Source organism: Juglans regia, chromosome 2 (assembly GCF_001411555.2).
Source record: "Juglans regia cultivar Chandler chromosome 2, Walnut 2.0, whole genome shotgun sequence".
NCBI lineage: Eukaryota > Viridiplantae > Streptophyta > Magnoliopsida > Fagales > Juglandaceae > Juglans > Juglans regia.
Window position 1 is genome coordinate 36,430,588 of NC_049902.1, and position 18,788 is coordinate 36,449,375.

At 34.3% G+C, this 18,788-nt stretch overlaps 2 protein-coding genes across 5 annotated transcripts; both read right to left on the minus strand.

Annotated features, from left to right (window-relative positions):
* Positions 1-5,283: 5,283 nt before the first annotated feature.
* LOC108984471 (condensin complex subunit 2-like) lies at positions 5,284-11,901 on the minus strand. 4 transcript variants are annotated; one of them, XM_035685681.1, is made up of 13 exons: positions 11,532-11,901; positions 11,148-11,249; positions 10,942-11,059; positions 10,541-10,602; positions 10,409-10,469; positions 9,427-9,627; positions 9,021-9,307; positions 8,509-8,653; positions 8,128-8,378; positions 7,669-7,696; positions 6,952-7,097; positions 6,418-6,528; positions 5,284-5,787 (listed from the first exon to the last, which is right to left on the minus strand). In XM_035685681.1, the coding sequence occupies exons 1-13, from the start codon at positions 11,802-11,804 to the stop codon at positions 5,539-5,541; spliced, it is 2,034 nt and encodes a 677-aa protein (XP_035541574.1). In that variant the 5' UTR covers positions 11,805-11,901; the 3' UTR covers positions 5,284-5,538. The 4 variants fall into 4 exon arrangements, with proteins under 4 accessions (XP_035541574.1, XP_018812000.2, XP_035541577.1 ...); XM_018956455.2 differs by having other exon boundaries at positions 8,128-8,384; XM_035685684.1 differs by having other exon boundaries at positions 5,556-5,717; positions 8,128-8,384.
* A 1,309-nt stretch (positions 11,902-13,210) lies between these two features.
* On the minus strand, positions 13,211-16,203 carry LOC108984481 (uncharacterized membrane protein YuiD-like). The gene is made up of 5 exons (XM_018956467.2): positions 15,972-16,203; positions 15,591-15,747; positions 15,053-15,103; positions 14,299-14,391; positions 13,211-13,572 (listed from the first exon to the last, which is right to left on the minus strand). The coding sequence occupies exons 1-5, from the start codon at positions 16,115-16,117 to the stop codon at positions 13,513-13,515; spliced, it is 507 nt and encodes a 168-aa protein (XP_018812012.1). The 5' UTR covers positions 16,118-16,203; the 3' UTR covers positions 13,211-13,512.
* Positions 16,204-18,788: the final 2,585 nt, after the last annotated feature.

Below are 18,788 nucleotides of genomic sequence, written 5' to 3' on the forward strand. Positions count from 1 at the left end.
CTTCTCATTAGTCACTATTCACTTCCACACACCCAACACCTTATGAAGAAAAAGTTGTTAGGTATGGGCTGGGTGTACGTGAGGGTGAATAGTAACTGATGTATAATAAATTCCCACAGAGAGAGTTTCTTTCCAGTTACATTGCAATCAATTATTCGAGGGAAATTGATAAAAAGCACTTTCAACATGTTGGTTGTCACCAACTATATATATATATATGTGTGTATGTATAATTCATCTGATCAGTACTGAAACCTAAGTTGAAAGTGATCAAGAGAAAATGGTAATTCCTGAGGAGTACTTACCATTTTTAAGAGAAAAATAATTAGATTGGTTTATAGAAATTAATTCGTTTGATCAGTGAAACCTAATTAAGTTGAAAGTGATCATCTGATCATGATCTCATCTGTCTGTGTGAAGGTTCCTAGCCTATTAAAGGAGAAGAGCTGCAAGGAGTTTCATATCTTTAGCTTCAGCTGTTGTTTCTGTTGTCACTCATGGACTTTAATTTTCTCGGAGTTGGGACAAATAGATATGCATATAGGTGGCTTAACACATGATCTAAAGTACTGCTCGATCGTATTAATTGCTTATAATCAGAAGACATTCGGACCGAGTTCATGTATTCTGATTTGTTAGCATTTTCCTTCCCCTACTCATTAATTACTAATTAGTGTGGATTTTTTATAATATGATTCCAATCCCATGATTTCAAAAGATTTTTATTTTCTTTGGAGGGTCACTGCATGCTGACAACAAAAGCTAGCTAGGAAAAAGACGCAACTCACTTTTTCTCGTGCTGTCATACACAGAATCTCAAAGGTTCATTATTCCTAAGAGGCGTAGATAAAGCTAGTTTACCAGCTTTGAGATCAAGTAGATAATGTTCTTGTTTTGCTTATAATTGTGTACGCGCGCGCGCGGTGAGTACTGTGGTTTAGCTCACACACCCTAATTAAGCGAGTACTTACAAAATGATCATGAAATCGTAATTCTGTGGCATAGCGTACTGCTCAGATCAAAGAAAAAGCATAAGAAATATATCCGAATTTATTGAGTAAGCCATGATCATCACCATGTATATACAGAGATTGTGAATTTGTGATTCCCTGCAACTTCCATTTAAGTTTATACATATAATGTACTGACTAGACCTATATATGATCTCCCGTTATATAGACAGGATTGATATGGGAAGATCGAAAAACAGAAGACCAGTAGCAGTAGTTATAACTGAATCAACGTACACTACTTACAAAACTCAATGAAAAGAAGAACCATGAAAAGAATAACATGGCTGCTCTCCTCCACGCACAATATAAATCCCCAAAAACCAATGACGTAACCCAGAGTATAAGATGAGAGCATTGATAATGGCTCAAAATCAAAAGGCCTTGTGATAGAACCCATGAATCCTCTTCCATGACTCCTCTCTCTGCATCTTCAACTGCTTGTAGAAGTTCCCGATAAACGTCTCGGCTTTAGTAAACAGCTCTTTCTCACTGACCTCCTCCTCCTGATCCTCTTCCTCATCATAATAATATTCTTCCTCCACAGCTTGATCTGCTTCACCCTCCCCGCCTCCTATGAAGAAAAGGCTAGGCATGGAGGGACACTTTTTAACTTTATCCATTTTAACAGGACCGGCGATTTTCTCGGAGGCGGATTTCTCAATAACCTTAGCCTTCTTCTCAGTAGTTTCTGGAGCAACTAAACTACTGTCGTTAGTGTTCTTAAGACCCCCTTTCTCGGGAGAGACTTCTGAGGACACCAAAGGTTTTGGGGCAGCAGAAGCAGCATGTTTTTTGTCCTCGGAAGGCTTGGATAAGGAGGATGAAAGAACGCCAGCTTCAGCACCGAGGGCAATAATGAGGATGTTGACGATGGCAAAGTAGAGGTAGGTAGGCCTCAACGAGGAGGAAAAGAGGGGTGTAATAATGAGAAGAACAGCTAGGAGGGTGAGCATTAGAATCTGAGATTTCTTGAATTTTCTCATGGCTTTTGTTCTTGAGCGAGGGAAAAGCTGACCAGTAAGATGGTGTGGTGATCAGGAATATTTGATAAATGAAAACTATTTAGGAGAAGTTTGTAGTAGTAAAGACTAAATAGAGGTTTTGGACATATTTATAAATAAGGTGTTGATCAGAAGAGGCGGTGGTGGGAGAGAGATTGATAAGATTGGATATTGTCGTGTATAAGGGTGAGAAATGCATATGCATGTGATATCAGTCAACAAAAGTACAAAAGCTATAGAATATTATGAGTGTCATTGTAATTGCCACATGCACCAAATGGGCAGAAATACAAACACATTTCTCTTTAGTCCTTATCCTATTGTATATAATGACCAAGAACTTGGGGTATATATGATTCACAAAATAATTTTTTTTATAAGATTTTAAAGAATGAATATTGATAGATATAGTCTTAGGGTGCGGAAGGTCTGTCCACTTTTTTTCTTTTTTTAAATGAGTTCAACATTAAAAAAATAATAATTTTTTCATATCAGTACTTCCAGATTTATATTTTTTTCAAATGTGATGCGTGAGATTTGTACATCTTAATTAAGACTCTAAATATCATTTTTCTAAAAGGATAGTCACTTAATGAGAGGAATCATATATAGTTATTTCTAAAACTAAGAAATTTAAATCTTTGCTAAAGTAAATTTGAACTTATAAAAAAAATCATTGGTGTTTCAAGGTCGGAGGTCGACCACACCATAAGAAACTCCAACCTTGATGGCTGCCATGGATGGATGGATCAACCACCCGAGGTCACCATGGCCATTAGAGCATCGATCTATATTGGTCTATGCATATATATATGGAAAGTCATATTTGTATAATATGATCTTAAAATCCTATACATTGATTTATGCATATCTAAATATTTAGCTAGTTATGAACAATATTTATCTAAATTTGGATAACTACTATTCACTCCACAAAACATATTTTAATAATTATTTCTCTCTCCTCCCACTCTCTCTCTCACAATCCTTTCATTTTCCTTCTCTTTCAACAACACAACAAATCTTCACATGTACATTCATTTTATTATTATAATATATTATATTTATTTTTTCATTTTATTATATTTTTAATATAACATATAAAAATATTATTTTTTTATTATTGCATTTGTATTATTAATGTCAAATGTATGTAGTGGATGCTAATTGTAAAATATATATATAAAAAAATTGATTTTAGCAAAAAATTAATAATAATTTTTTATTATTTTATCTCAAATATGCATAAGTTAATGTAAAAATTTTACTTGAATGACAAAATGATTATATAAAAGAGATAATTTTGCGTATGCATATATATATATAGACTAATGCTAATGCTTAGAGGTATCAACATATGCCATCCAATTGAAATTGAAAGGATATATTAATGGTACTTGTAACATCACCAATGTAATAATCATACTAATGTGTCATTTTCGACATGCACGTACAGAAAGAAAAAAAGAAAGAGCTGATACATTGTAACAAAAGTGTAGCAAGCATGCAAGCAATAAGGGTAGTGAGTACAGACAAGATAAAATAGCCACAAGGGAAAGAGATTAGAATATAATTGGTCACTGCTCGATATGGTCGGTGAAAAGAAGAAGCATATACCCTAATTGCCTTTTTCTCTTCAATTTTCCCTCTGGGCTTCTTCGTACACACAAGAATGCGTCCCACACAGGGGAAATATATGTGGGTCCCACGAGATAGAACATAGGTCTGGCAGGCCTTCTATAAGATCTATAGTTTTGGACCCCTCCACCCTGGGAATCTATCCCGCCCATTCCACAATCCCACTTGTAAATAGTGCTCATGCGGTCCCCACGTCAACTTTAAGGCCCACTTTGTCTCATTGGCGGTAACATGGGCCGGGATTTCTGCAAATCACAGAGTACATCGAAAACCATATTTTTTATTAAAAAAAAAATCACAAAATCATATAGATTTTCCACCAAAAGAGAAAAAACAAATTGCATGAAATACAGATTAATTACTGCAAACCATGCAAACAGTATCCTGATCACTGTCCTGCATGGTTGGCCCATCCTATCTCTGCCTTGCTCTTTTTCCACATGAATGCCATAAGTCCTAGGAGTACTGAAAAAATAGGAAAAAGCTCCCCCCAAAAAAGGTGGGTCGAGGATAAGAAATATAAATCAGGATTCCACAATTTGCAACTTTTTCATGTTGCCGATCTGTGGCCTAGAATAAGATATAGTAAGTCTTTGACATTTTCTGCTTGAGTTTATCCATAAGTGGTCAAAAGTAGTTTTGTCACCTACTTGAGAAATGTATTAAGATAAATCGTATAGACCTACAGGACTCTAGGGCCCCATCAAGCAACAGAATATTTCTATTTATTTTTATTTTATTTATTTGAAAAAATATGTATATATAAGAGATTAGTCTGACACAAACTCAATCAACCAAACCGTAACATGGATCCATCGCCTTGAAAGATTTAGGAAGCCTAAGTGGCTAAAATCATTCTTCCAAAATTATGAACTCTATACATCTTCTCTTTTGATTGCTAAAGGCTTCAAATTCAAAATCTTACTTTTAGCCAATTTAAGATCTGAAAGAGCAACTTGCCACGGAGAGAGAGAGAGAGAGAGAGATAAGGGAAGATTTGATAGAGAAATTTCCAAAAAGGTAACACTATGCACCGTATCAAACTTCTTTTCCAAGTTAATGAATACATAGAGCAAAAGTGTGCCGGCAAATTAGAGATTCCCTTATCCTTTTGTACAACTAGGAGCCAAATAATCAAAGATTTTATATTTGGGAAACTTTAGCCGAAAATGCAGATTGCCCAATGTCCAGGACTTACGTTAGAACGGTGGCAAATGACATACGAGTCGAGAGGGCTTGACAGGGATTAATAATAGCAAGAATGCCGAAAAATGTGTTCACAGGGCGCACCTTGCAAAGATGTTTCAGCACGTCCTGAGTCATGAACGTTGAAATATCCAAATTACTATGGGACCTGGTGGTTAAGACCCACTTCACGCCCCTCAAAGGAAAAGATGCTCTGTGTTGGACAATCCTTCCTATAAGCAAAGCATATTTACTTGATTCTGACACAAATCTGCCCCATGCCATTCATCCAATAATAACATGTATTTCTGAAGGTCGACCATCTAGATTAACAAATTAGACCAGCAATAATAGATATCCAATATCTACCATGGACAATTTCATTCGCGGGCGGCATTATATGCTACATTTGCATATTGAATAACACAAACGGGAAAAGAAATCCCTCTAAAGCAAAACTTGTCAAATGGACTTGGCATTCTGACGTATACTCCCAATATGCACACAGCAGCACATACATTTCCCAGATTTTATTAGTACTGCACTTATCTATACATAAAACCAAGACAACGGCATGTGACATAGTTCGGCATATCAAGAAAACTACTAATGGCTAATAATTTCATTTCTGGTGCTTGATAGGTCACATATACTTGCATGGAGAAAACCATTCTATCTTCCCAGTTCTTGCCATCCAAAAATCAAGTTGCATCTTGGTTATGATGAAGACTGGACCCACCATCTGAGTTTCCGCAAGAAGAGGGAAGATGTATACTGAGATCATCTAATGAGGGGCTGCCACGGATATTTAAACCATGCTCATTGGCCAAATGCAAAAGGCAGATGAAACACAAATGTGGAGAAATGTCCTCTGGAGCAGCTGCTTGACAGTCAACAGGAAATGAGGACAAGAGACGTCTGAAGGAGATCGTTTCTTTGCAAAGCTTTTGCTAAGGAACATATTATCGAAAATAAGAAAAATATTTTTCAACTGAGCTAGTAAAGAAACGTTTCATTAAAAGGTAAAAAAAAAAAAGGGACAGGTAGCAAGATACAAGATACGTAAAGAAAAGAAAATTAACATCAGGACCAATTCATTAAATGCTATTGGAATTAATGTAAAAGAACAAGCAAGATATGAGAAAAGGACAGGTGGCAGCAAAATCAATGAAAAAATAACATTGCCTTTCTGCTGATGGCAAAAGTAGTTTGCTTGCCAAACAATTAATGTTAATATTCTTGCAGGAAGTCTCATATTAATGTCGACAAGAAACTCTATACACGTTAAATTGCAAAAGAACTGCAGAAACATCTAAAAGTTTAATTTATTTTTGTTAAAATTGTGCAAATAAGCTGATAGAGTTGGAACGGGTAAGCAACTATAGTTATGAGCTCCATCAGTTTGGCGGACAGCTTAAATTCATATCCAGTTTCTGAATAGATTAGTTCTATGAACTTAAACTTTCTATATAATGAAACTGGAATATGCAAGCCTGTCAGACAAATATAGACAATAATTAAACAACCTACTATATCTGTGTCAGAAGTAAATCAAGGACAGATGAAAAGAATATGCTCACTGATTCAGAAGCTTCAGAAGATTCTTGTATGTGCTCCCACAGAGTTTCTTTGAGTGAATGCACATCAACTTGTTTTGAAGTTTTGTCATATTGGACTTCAATTCTGTTTACCTAAAGCATCACAAGTCAAGTCTCGGGACAAGAAAAAACTAACGGCACTTTTTTGGGTAATTCTGATGCATACAATTCTAAGAAATGATTTGTTTGACAAGTAATCTTCAACTAACAACGCCGTAGATTTAGAAAGAAAAAAAAAATTAAAATACTAATACAAAAGTTATCTGCCCCAAATTAAAGACCATCCTCCACTATTGTTGCTCTTCTGAGAAAAAATCTCTTACTCCCTGTAACTCTCTTTCCATTCAAAAATTGTTATTCTCGTATAAGGAAAAGGACATGGAGAAACAGTAACCGTCTTATCTTTCACACCACACTAAATCTGTTGCAAACTCCTACTGACCTGACCAAAGAATACCAAGATTTACTTAAACCTTGCGAAAAAAAAAAGAAGGGAAAAATAGAATGAAAACAAACCCGGCGAGGCTGAGAGACAAGTCTATCTAAGTTGTCCACATCATTACGAAAACGTCCATCGTCATATTGGCCATCAAGCACACTCTCATTGTCCCATGATGGCAATGCTTCGTCAAAATCATTGTTTCCTTGCCATGAGTTATCATCTGGATAAAATAATAAGGTAGTCATCATTCAATACAATTAATATATTCCTCTCCAAGTGCCCATAGAATATACATATATTCTCCCCAAGTCTACTTGGAGAAATGCCTTCCTATTCTTCTTGGAGATACTTAATGAGATATCACAAGAGAAAAGAAAGAAACATTATGCCTACTCTTCTTGGAGAAATATTATGCTTATCATCTAATGCTAAGACATGGTACACTCTAACTTGTGACATGACACCTTACTCAATAAACAACTAGGGAAGAAGAATCGTTAGAACTATATAATATACATACCGATAAAAAAAAAAAAAGAACTATATAATATACACTCAGCATTTATGCCTACATCTATCAAAGAGGATAGATCATACAGAAACTCTGTCAGATGCCCTCCCTCACCCATCAGAAGATTCCATAAAACCTAAAGGTAAACAAACTATCATGCCGAACATCAACACAATCATGCAAATATGTATTACACCTGCATATGTAATGTCCACTCATGTTCAGCATCAAAGACAGTTGGAACATAAGATAATCATGAGAAAGAAAGATGGGTCCATACCAAAAAAATTTCTTCTCTTCCCAAGGCACTGCAATCAAAATGGGTATTTCACATTTCATTGTCAAACAGAACAACATTACAAGGACCAAGAACGATTTTAAAAAAAGCAGTAACGCTATTACCTGAATATACATTTTTCTCAACCCTATTTGAGCATTATATCGTATATCTTAAGCTGTGCATGTGGAAAAATTTGTCATTTTTACTCACTTATTAGTCACCACCAAAGAATTACATAATATATGCTGCTAGTAGCTATATATATTCCACCCATCACAAACTCAGCCAAATGCCTATAAACTGCTGTCTGCTGGATTGAGGCCCCAGATTGATGACACTCCATACTCAAAAGTTTGAGATCAAGCTGACCTAAAATAGCTCCACTAGACCAAACTTTAAGCTACATTACTGGCAACCAATATATAAATTTATATATTGCAAGGGATTAACCAACATTACCAGAACATTGGGAAGAAGGAACAATTTGATGAGATCCTCGGGTTGATAATGGCAATCTTCTGGAAGTCTGTTATTAGCTGGTGTTCTATTTGCAGGTAAAAGTAAAGACTTTGGATTTTTAGGGGGAAGAAAGATATCATGCACTTCTTCATCCAAGGATTCTTTAAATTCGATGTCAACTTCAGTGAGGATTTTCTTCTTTGCTCTCTTAGTTGAGACAGTTGGTCCACCTTCGGTGGTAGTTGCATCCTCTGAACCTACAAATAAATACCGCATAAAGTAAATTTAGTTGTTAGATACAACATGCAATACAAACTTTTTTTTAACAAGTAGCACAGCATACAAAACAAACTAATAGCATAATTTCCCCCTCATTCCTACCCTTAGATCTGCAATACTTCCAGTGATCAGGACCTGCCCATGTATTTTGTTTTGAAGCAACTCCAAGCCCTTGAAAAAGAAACTTCGAGAATTTCTCAAATGTGTCATCTACATCAGGTTCACGAAATGTATAAGGATCATTCCCCTACAAAATATTAGAAAATTAAGTAAGTGGCCTTACATATTTGTTTCTTTTGTTTATTTGTACTTACCAAAAAAAAAAATCCGAAAGGTTCCACACAGTGGTAAATTTAGGGGGGAGTTGAGGAAGTGGAGGCCTGGGCAGTAAAGGTTGGAAGGTTTCCCTAGGTTAAAAAGATTACAGTTTTAGAGGGGCAGGTTTTCTTTGTATGCCAATTTGCTTAAAAAAGATAACAAATTTTGTGTGTAATTATGATCTGAGCCTTCCAAGAACAATTCCTAGGTTCGCCACTAGGTTCACGGAAGAAAAAAAAAAATCAATGGTATAACTCAATATAAAACCATTTCAGCATGCCATATTTAACAACTACCTCATGATGACTTTGAAAAGTAGGATCTCCAGAACTAGAGCTCTGATTAACAAAACTTGTCTCGTGATCATGATCAGAGATCGATGCATCATGACTCCCAAATAAATTAGAATCAAAATCAAATTCATTATCATCATATGCATCAACAATTGCATCTGATCCCTGGCCTACATCAAATGTTTGTGATGGCCTTTGATTATCACTATCAAACAGACAGACAATATCCTTGAGAGACGGAGAAATCACATTCATTGCACGCATGTTCATCATCATCTGTTCAATAGATTCTACAAAGAAGACAAGCAAATGACCGAAACTTGAAGAATAAATAAAAAAAGGCAATACATATACACAGATGTGTGTGTGGGAACATGAACTAGAGAGATCAGAACTCTCTATTTCATACCTTTGGCAAAAGAGAGATCAACCATATCAGAAGTATTATTTTGGGATGACCATGATTTGCACTTCCCTGGTACTTCAAAAGAATCAAAAAGTACCCGACATCCTCCATATACTCCAAGGTTATTCAGTAGGAGACCCTTGGCTCCACCTTCATCAAATTTTGCCGATGTCTGATGATATAGAGGATCCACCGAAAATGCAACTAAAACATCAGGAATACAGATCAGAAATTCAAAGAGGAGAACAGATGAAAAAATGCTATGGGTGACAATATATGACACGACCCATTAACCCAACACGACACGAAATTAGTAGGTTTGGGTTTGATGTTAACGAGTTCAGGTCAAAACGGGTTGACCTATTAAGACACGATTCATTAACGGGTCAACCTGCTTAACCCGTTAGGCACCCGTTTAGACCTGTTAAAGTTTTTACTCAAAATTACAATTATATCATTTTTAACCTAAAAACAAAAATACCCTAACCCTATTTCATATTTCCTAACTCTCTCTCTCAGTTCTCAGTTGAGTCAGTTCTCACGAGTCACAATTGCCTCCCACACTTCCTCTGGATTGTTATTTTGGTATTTTTATTGTTTGGATTGTAATTTTAGACTTATGTAGTTAGTTTTATATATTTGAGAGTTATTATGATTTTAAATTTTATAAGAAATTACGTTAATTAGGTCAAATGGATTATTTAGGTCAATTCAACCCATTTATACAAATGGGTTGAAACGGATTGACATAGGTCGTACCGTGTCAATATATTTTTAATTAATTCATAACAGGTCAAAATAGGTCGTGTCCTGTCAACTCATTATTTTAATAGATCGTGTTAGGATTTGGAAATCTGACCCGTTAAGCTTAACGGGTCGTGCTTGGGTTGACCAATATCATATAATATACACGACTTGACACGAACCGTTGACACAATTTGTCACCCCTAGAAAATGCAAGGTTAGAAGGAGGATATGAAGTTACCATCAAACTTCTTGACATTTAGAACTTCAAACGAGGATTCCAATGTTGATAGAGGTGATATCTGCAGAAGCACTTGCATGAGTTTGCAACTGCAGTTTAATCCACTAATGCCATGTAATCAGAAAACCCTACCTTCCTCTCTGGATTTTTCTTAGAATGAGTGCAGTCCAGCCCATTGTCAACGTTGTCTCCTTCTGCAACAGTTTTTGTTAGAAAAGCATTATGATAGGAAACTGAGCAAGGTGCCGAAGCATAGATATCTCTTCACCAAAAAATGCTGAATTTAGTAGATAACATTAAGTTATCAAAATTAGTAGATAACATTAACGTGTTAAAAGACAGCGTATAGTTACTTCTGAAATCGCACTGAGAGATTTAATACAAATTGCAGTTCTGCAATACTTAAGTCGCCAATCTTAATGACCAAGTTACCATTTTACTTGACTACCTTAATTAGTCGATACATGAATTAACTATGTGAAAGCAAACGGAACCAAATTATGACTGAACATTAACTATATCCCTCAGCCAACCTTGTTCATCTTCTATGCCAGCTCGATTGATCCCACCCAAGACCTTATATGCCTCTGAGTGCACCGCATCCACCCTAGCAGAGTAAATTTTCACCCCCGCCTCCAACGTGCAACTTGCCTATGATTTGAAAAATAGATAACACCAATCAAAAATTTAGGAAGGCAACACAAATCCAGCAAATTATTCTTCACGAAAGTTTTCAAACCTTTTGAAAATTAGTCTCTGCGTTGTTTTCTGCTTCAACTTTGATAACCTCACTAAGATGATCTATAAGCATCAGCTCCCAAGTATTCTTCTGATTTATTTTCTACATTACGCGGGAAATCAAAAGAACGAACAAAAAGACAATACAAAATGAATCCGAACACCGTTCGACCAGAAGAACCAATGGTAGAGCCAAATCGTGGCACAATATTAGTGAAAGCATGAACGTTTATTTTTGTTTGTATGCGTATTGAGCGAGCGGCTGCTTAGAAATTTGGTCGGTTTAAAAATTAATTAGGAACGAATTACTCAAAAACGAACGACAGATAAAATAACGAAGCAAATTGTACTAAATAAGTAACAGAGAAATGAGAGGAGTACGGACATTTTCGCTGGCAAGTTTAATGCAGTTATGGTACAAGTCGATAATGCGTTCTTTGCTAAGAAAAGAATCGGGAGGAGGCGAAGGGGCAGTTGTGGAAGCAGCAATGCGACGATTGGCAGCGGCACGTGCGGCGCGTGCCTGGGCGCGTTCGAGTTGGTCGTCGTTGGAAGCCAGGAAGAAGGGGCTGGTCGGTGATTGGAGCCGGTTGGAGGCCATTGAAGCTCTTTGAGTTGCTGCCAGTGATGGCTTAGGGCTCAGTGGTTCTTCGGCCATCGATGAGAAAGAGAGGGAGAGGGAAGGGAAGAAACCAGAGAGACCGTGCGAGTATTTTCCGAAGGAGGGGGGAAATTTTGAAAGAGAGGGGAGCCGGTTTTTTTTTTTTTTTTGTCCATTTTGGTCTCTGAAAATTATCCGGACAATTCGGTTATCAATTACGATAGAGCATTACTACACAACTTCCACCACACTCTATATTTCACACTTTTTTAAATTTTTTAAATTTTTAATATTATTTTTAAATTTTTTTTTGAGTTTATTCTTTTTAAATTATTTCAAATTTTTTATTCATTATTCGTATAATAAATATTTAATAAAAGAAAAAAATAATAAAAATTAAAAATAATGTAGAGTGTGGAGTGTTAAGAGGTTATGAAGATTTTTTAATTACGATATGGTTACTGTACTATTACTATCTATTTATTATTTAATTTTTTTATTTAATAATTAAAGAAATAGTATTAATAAAATTATATATATTTTTTAATTTTTTCATGCTTAAATATGTTTAAAAAATATTTAAAAAAATAATAATAAAAAAATTTGAAATGCACGAATAAATGGATAGCAATAGAGTAGTGATAGGTATCACTAACTTTCGATTATTTGCTCCGCCTTGGATGCCCTCTGAAATGATAATTATTATTTTTTTCAATAAGCGAAATGATAGAGCTATTTACCATGCGAGAATACAAAAATTTTATGTGCAGTCATTTTTTTGTATTCTTTTACACATTCTACTGATATGATTGACTATATATTAAAAAAATTAAAACAGTCAATCACATTAATAGAGTGTGTAAAAAATATACAAAAATAATTATACATAACATTAAGAGAATATCCCCCAGAGGCCAACACCAGATTAAAATCTATCGATCTCATCCACCAATATATATCCCTCATTTATACAAAAAAGTAATGCTACATACAGTCGTGAAGTGTGTAAATACCGTGCAGTCGCTTTGAAACGAGTGAGATCCACAATTAAAAAATTAATTTCTTTTTATGTGGGTCTCATATTTATTCATTTTTTTCAAAACGACTACATAGCGTTTGCACATTCACGACTACAAGTATCATTATTCTTATAGAATAGGAATAATGCTACATACAGTCATGGAGTACATAAACGCCGTGCAATCGCTTTGAAAAAATTTGAAATCCACTATTAAAATATGGTTCCTTTCACTTTATAATTTCGGAAATTCTCGTTAAAAAAAAAATTCCTCAAACCCAAGTCATCTTAGTAAGTAAAATAGTAAATGCATCCTATATTCCAGCACCAGCTGCATTTAGAATTTAATTTAGTTTGGCTTCCAGCCACTTAGAGATTTGAATCAAACGGGCACAGCTAATCCTAAAATTTCTTCGAAAACAGAAATTATATAACACCACAAGAATAGCAATCATCTGAAGCTGGGGGACAGTCTCGATCCATGATTTTTTTAAGACAATGGCAATGTATAAACAATTTGTTTTCACCAACAATGAGGAACCAATTATATTTAACATTCATCCAAGCGTACGAAGTCTAGTATGCAAACATCAAATTAAGACCCTGAACAATTACAAGCAGATTCACTAAGGTCTGCAACTTCTTTTGAATTCCATTTCTATCTACACGAAAACTTGCATCGACGTCAAAAGCTTTTCACTGTCTACTGTTAAGGCCCGGGCACCGCCATTCACTATATCATATCTGCTAACTGGAACTTTTCATGAACAATGCTACCATAAACCCTAACATGGCACCTGCAACAACCTGCAGCAATACCAACAGAGCAATATTCATCTGAAGTTATCTTACAAGAACCACAAGAGTTCCGAGCATGTAGTTCAAGAAAATAAATCCTTCCAAAGCATCACAAGGTAGGGATCATTTACTCCAAATTTGCATGTTTCAGAGCATGAGTTGGAGTAGCATGTGGTACACATACTTCAATTTTTAAATAGAACATTTTATGCCCTAACTATCAAAAAAAACAAAAATTGCAGATCAATAACCGCAGAAATGAATTCAAAGGCTTGCCTCCTCAAAAGAAAGGCAGGGGGAATGGGAACCTCATTTGTTTGTTCCACACAGGGAATCAAGATGTTAATATCAATGGTAAGTTTTCTCATTTACACTAAAGAAATCAAACTGGCAACATCTACATCATGCCTTGCGACTTTTTTCCTGTAAGTAATATAATCTAACAAAGAGGGGCACAACCCTAGTATAAAAGAACTCCATGCCTTGACAATCATAGTACGCCCAAACAAGATCATCATTTGCTCTCTTCTTTTCACTGCGAAATGCCCAGCAAGGAACATATATAATAAGAACATAAATTTAACCTCTTTCTATTATTGCCTATTAAGTGTGGGCACCTAGACCACCTTTCACACTAATAATATACAAAGCACTTGATCAAGCATATGTTGCAGGCATAAGGACAATAGCAATAACTTCACTTGTACAAATCTAAAGCAAACAAGAGCAACAGACCTGAAGTGGAGTGTGACCAAGTGAATCTCGTAGAGGTCTAACATTAGAGACTGGGTGTTCCGGAGGTAGCTCACACACAATTTGATTCAGTAACTGCAATGAGCAATATATTAAATAAAATTACCAAAGTTTTGTCATAGAAATCATGACAGTGTCAAACTATAGCACATGTTTGTATAATGCAATGGTCTCTTACAAATACACCCAATAACCCATTACTTTTGGCAAAACAATCGAGACTGCCATTAATTGTTAGATTTTATTAAAATGATAAAATTATTTTGGGTATTTTAAATAAAATGTAATATTTCATTTTTCTTATATGTTTAAATAAAGTCTTGTGCATTGATGAAGAATGTCAACACATTGAAATATATGAATAAGGAAACAATTAGACAACATTTGTTACGTAATAGAAAACTAGCCGTTAGTAACAAGAAAACTAGCCATTGGAATGCATCTTCTAAAAGATATCTCTATATCTTGTAATTCTCAAAAAAAGGGTGTATGAGTTGTTCTATAAAAGTGCTACTGTAGAACAACGAGAAAATAGAGGGCTTCATTGTATCCTGTGAACAATTTTGTCAATACTCTATAGCACGTTGAAAGGGGACAAAATATGTTCTAGAGAAATCATCATTACAATCAAGTCTTGGAGTCCAGATCTTTATTTTCTTCCTTCGTGATTCCATTATTTTCATTATAATTTTCTAACAATATAACAAAGTAAACTACCAGAACTAAATTATCTTACTTCGGCTTGGCGACCAGCATGAAGTCTTACTCCAGAAGCATCATACATTACCTGCAAGGAACCATTAACGTCAATCCAGGCAGCCCAAGCCCCAAACCCAGATAAGTTATGGACATTGATAACCAAAAAAAAAACATTTTTTCATCAGTAAATCACAAAAATAAACATAGAAACCATAACAATAAATGAAGTCATACAAAGGCTAAAATGGACAAAATATAACCAGAACTTCCAGCCCAAGGAGTCCACACGATGGCAAATAAATATTCTCGAAGAACAACACAACCATTACAATATATATTTGAGGATTGAAATTTGAAACCGCAAAAGGCACATGGGTGATTCCCTAAGTGACGTAGTCTTTAATGTAAGCAATGCGACTAACTCCTCGAGTGACAATGAACGCAGTCCTATAAATAGATCATTGCGTGAAATTGCAAGCTTTCGTATACAAGGGCAAAGAATAAAGTAGTAAGCATAAGGAAGCATGTCTAACGCACACCCAAGAATGAATAAGACCTGGTTAAGAAGTACATACAACACATGCCAAGACCACTGCAATAGCAAATGCGGGCCCTCCGGTTCCTTCTTGCAAGCCAATGGCAACCGCAAGAGCCGTCACAGTTGCTGAATGTGATGAGGGCATCCCACCTGATCCAAGCATCCTTCTAGAATCCCATCTCTTCTCCTTGAACCTGCACGTCTAGGAAGTATGGTATATATTTGAGACATTCATTAAGCGAAGACTTATGCATAATGCATGAGATTTAGAAGAAAACCAAATTTCAGTTGAGCCCGGTAGTCACAAAAATTCTTGGATAATCTCGCAAAATCGAGAGTGCCCATCTACGGCCAACAACGATGCAATATACAACAATCAATAGAAATCCGAGAGAGAGAGAGAGAGAGAGGGTACTACCAGGTGGTGAAGAGCTTGAGAAACTGAGCGAGGGCGAGGGAAAGGAAAGCGGAGAGGAGAGGAAAGTTGGAGGGGATGATGGACGGCTGGGATGATGCCGATCGGAAGCTCGACGACGCATCAGCGGCCGTCATCACTTCGTCCATTTGAGAGAGAGAGAGAGAGATTGCTGCCTGGTGTCGCAATTGGATTAGATTTGGGGGAAGCAAAACAAGTGAATAAAACGCAACACATCACAGTCCGTTGGGTGGGTTAGAATAAATATTGATAAAAATTACTATTGACCGCATTTATTTTATATATATAATATAATATTATATAGATTATACATCTTTTTTAAATAAATGTTAAAAATAATCAATTAAAAACAGTCGTATAAAACTATAATAACTTCTCTAACGTTACTTGGTGGGTTATTGGTGGAGCTGCGCAATAAAGTGCCATCTTTCGTCTTTAAAGGGGGAAATGAAATATGAATTCCATTTTCTTTCTTTATTTTATTGGAGTTTCCAATAAAGTAGGAAATTGATTATTCACTTTAGTTCTTATTCCTTTTATTCACTTTTTTTTATTTTCGGGATTTTATTTGTGGGCTTACTCTGAATTCCTTTTCTTTTTTCAACGTGTTTTGTATTTACACTGTCAGAAAATACGTTGGCAACTTTAGTTTTTATTGAAGGGGATTCTAACTGTGTACAATGTCCATATTAATTTATATTTTTTAAAAAATAATATTTACAGTCTAATAAAATATATAATAATAAAATTAAAATTAAGACTAAATCAATTTGAACTGAGGTACAAAAATCTCGATTTTTTTAAAGAGATTCGAGCCGAAGTTTTGAAATAATCGGTACAGCAGATTTCTTATTAACTTAATTCATTTAAAATACAACAAAATAACTGATCATCGTATAACACAAATTAACTCTACACAAATAATTGAGCCCAAAACTCAACACCTTTCTGAAAAATCTCTAAAAAAATATTTACACACTTTATCTTTTCCCTTTTCAAAAGAAAAATACTAACTTCGTCCGTATCGAAAAGAAAAAGTACTACTCTTGAATAGCAACCACACACGATGCCAACCTCCATTCAATTTAAAACAATTCAAATACACTTGTAATTGTGCAATGAAATTAATGATGAATAAAGTAACATACTTCCAAGAAACGGCACAATGAACAATCAGTCACTACCAAATTAAAAAGCAAAAACCAACGGCAGAAACTCATGGACCATTAACTAAGAGTTGGTAAGAAATTAATTGATAAAATTAAAGTTAAAACGGCTTGGTTGAAAAACGGACGATAATGGGCAATTAAAAAACAATTGAGCAACTGAAACATTAAATTCAATTGAGCAATTTAAACGTTCAGCCATTTAAAAAATAATTGAGCAACTGAAACATTAAATTCAACCAATTTAAAGAGATAAATGTTATTGATAAATATTATTTATTAAAAAATATCAACTGTGCATAAGCACCGTACAATCTCTTTAAAAAAGTAAATAAATATGAAATCTATATGAAAAAAATAATAATAATTTTTTAATAATAAATCTTATTTTTTTAATAAATATTGTACAGTATTTATACATTTCATTATTGTATCTGACATTATTTATATTTATATATATATATATATGTGCGATTCTCCTCATATAAGTTATTTCAATTTTTTAAAAAATTATTTTTTGAAAAGATTGGAGAGATAATTAGTTGAGACCAAAGTGATTTTTTTTAATTTTATTTATTTATTACTCTTGAATCAATCATGATTTATTTTTGAATAATTTTACATACAATCGTGAAGTGCGTAAACGCTGCGTAATTATTTTGAAAAAGAGTATGGTCTATTATTAAAAAATTAATTTTTTTATGTGAATCTCATTTATTTACTTTTTTTAAAATAATTATGTAAAGATTGCATAATTCAAAATTACAAATATATTTTTTCTTTATTTTTTATTTCGTTTTGTATGGCTTAATTTTCTCACACGCACTCGCATGTGACCAGAAAGGCTAATCATGCAAAAGGAAATTATTTATAGCCCAACAAGGCACGGCCCAAATATGTATTACAATTTACAGGGCTCGACTAATACCTAAACAGTAAACATGTCGGTCTCTCTTTCTTCTCTATTAGAATATCTTCATTCACTTGATTAAAGTTGAAGGATGGATAAAATTTGAATAATTTATGTTAAAAAAATCTCATATTAAATTGGATATTTTTAAAATAATTTAGATTTCAACTACAGTGTTTCATCAAATATAGTTAACTACAATTGTTTCATCAAAATATTAGTTTCTCACTCCAAGCAAACAAATTAAATTAATTAGAATACAATTAATTTAACATTTAGAATATAATTATTATTAACATTTAATAATACTTTTTTAATATTAATTTAATTAGAGTATAATTATTATTAATATTTAATAATTAAATTAAATTAATTATTAAAATAATAATAATTTTTTATTATATAGAGAGTAAATGAATAATTGAATGTGAGAATTGAATTAAAATAGAATAGACAAATATAAATTTATGCGATATTAACAAAAATTTAAAGATGCATTTAACCAAATCAACGAGAATGATCTTTTACGTATCAATTTTTAGCGGTGAGGACCAGAAGGTACAGAGACCTTTGCTAATTTATTCACCATTTTTGATATTATCTTTTTGTTTCTCGAGACATTTTAGGGGAAATATATAATGAATATTATATTTTTTTTCAACTCGCATTGGCTGGGAAATTTGAAGAAAAGAAAGAAATGTATAGGTTGGGCCTGAGTGTGAT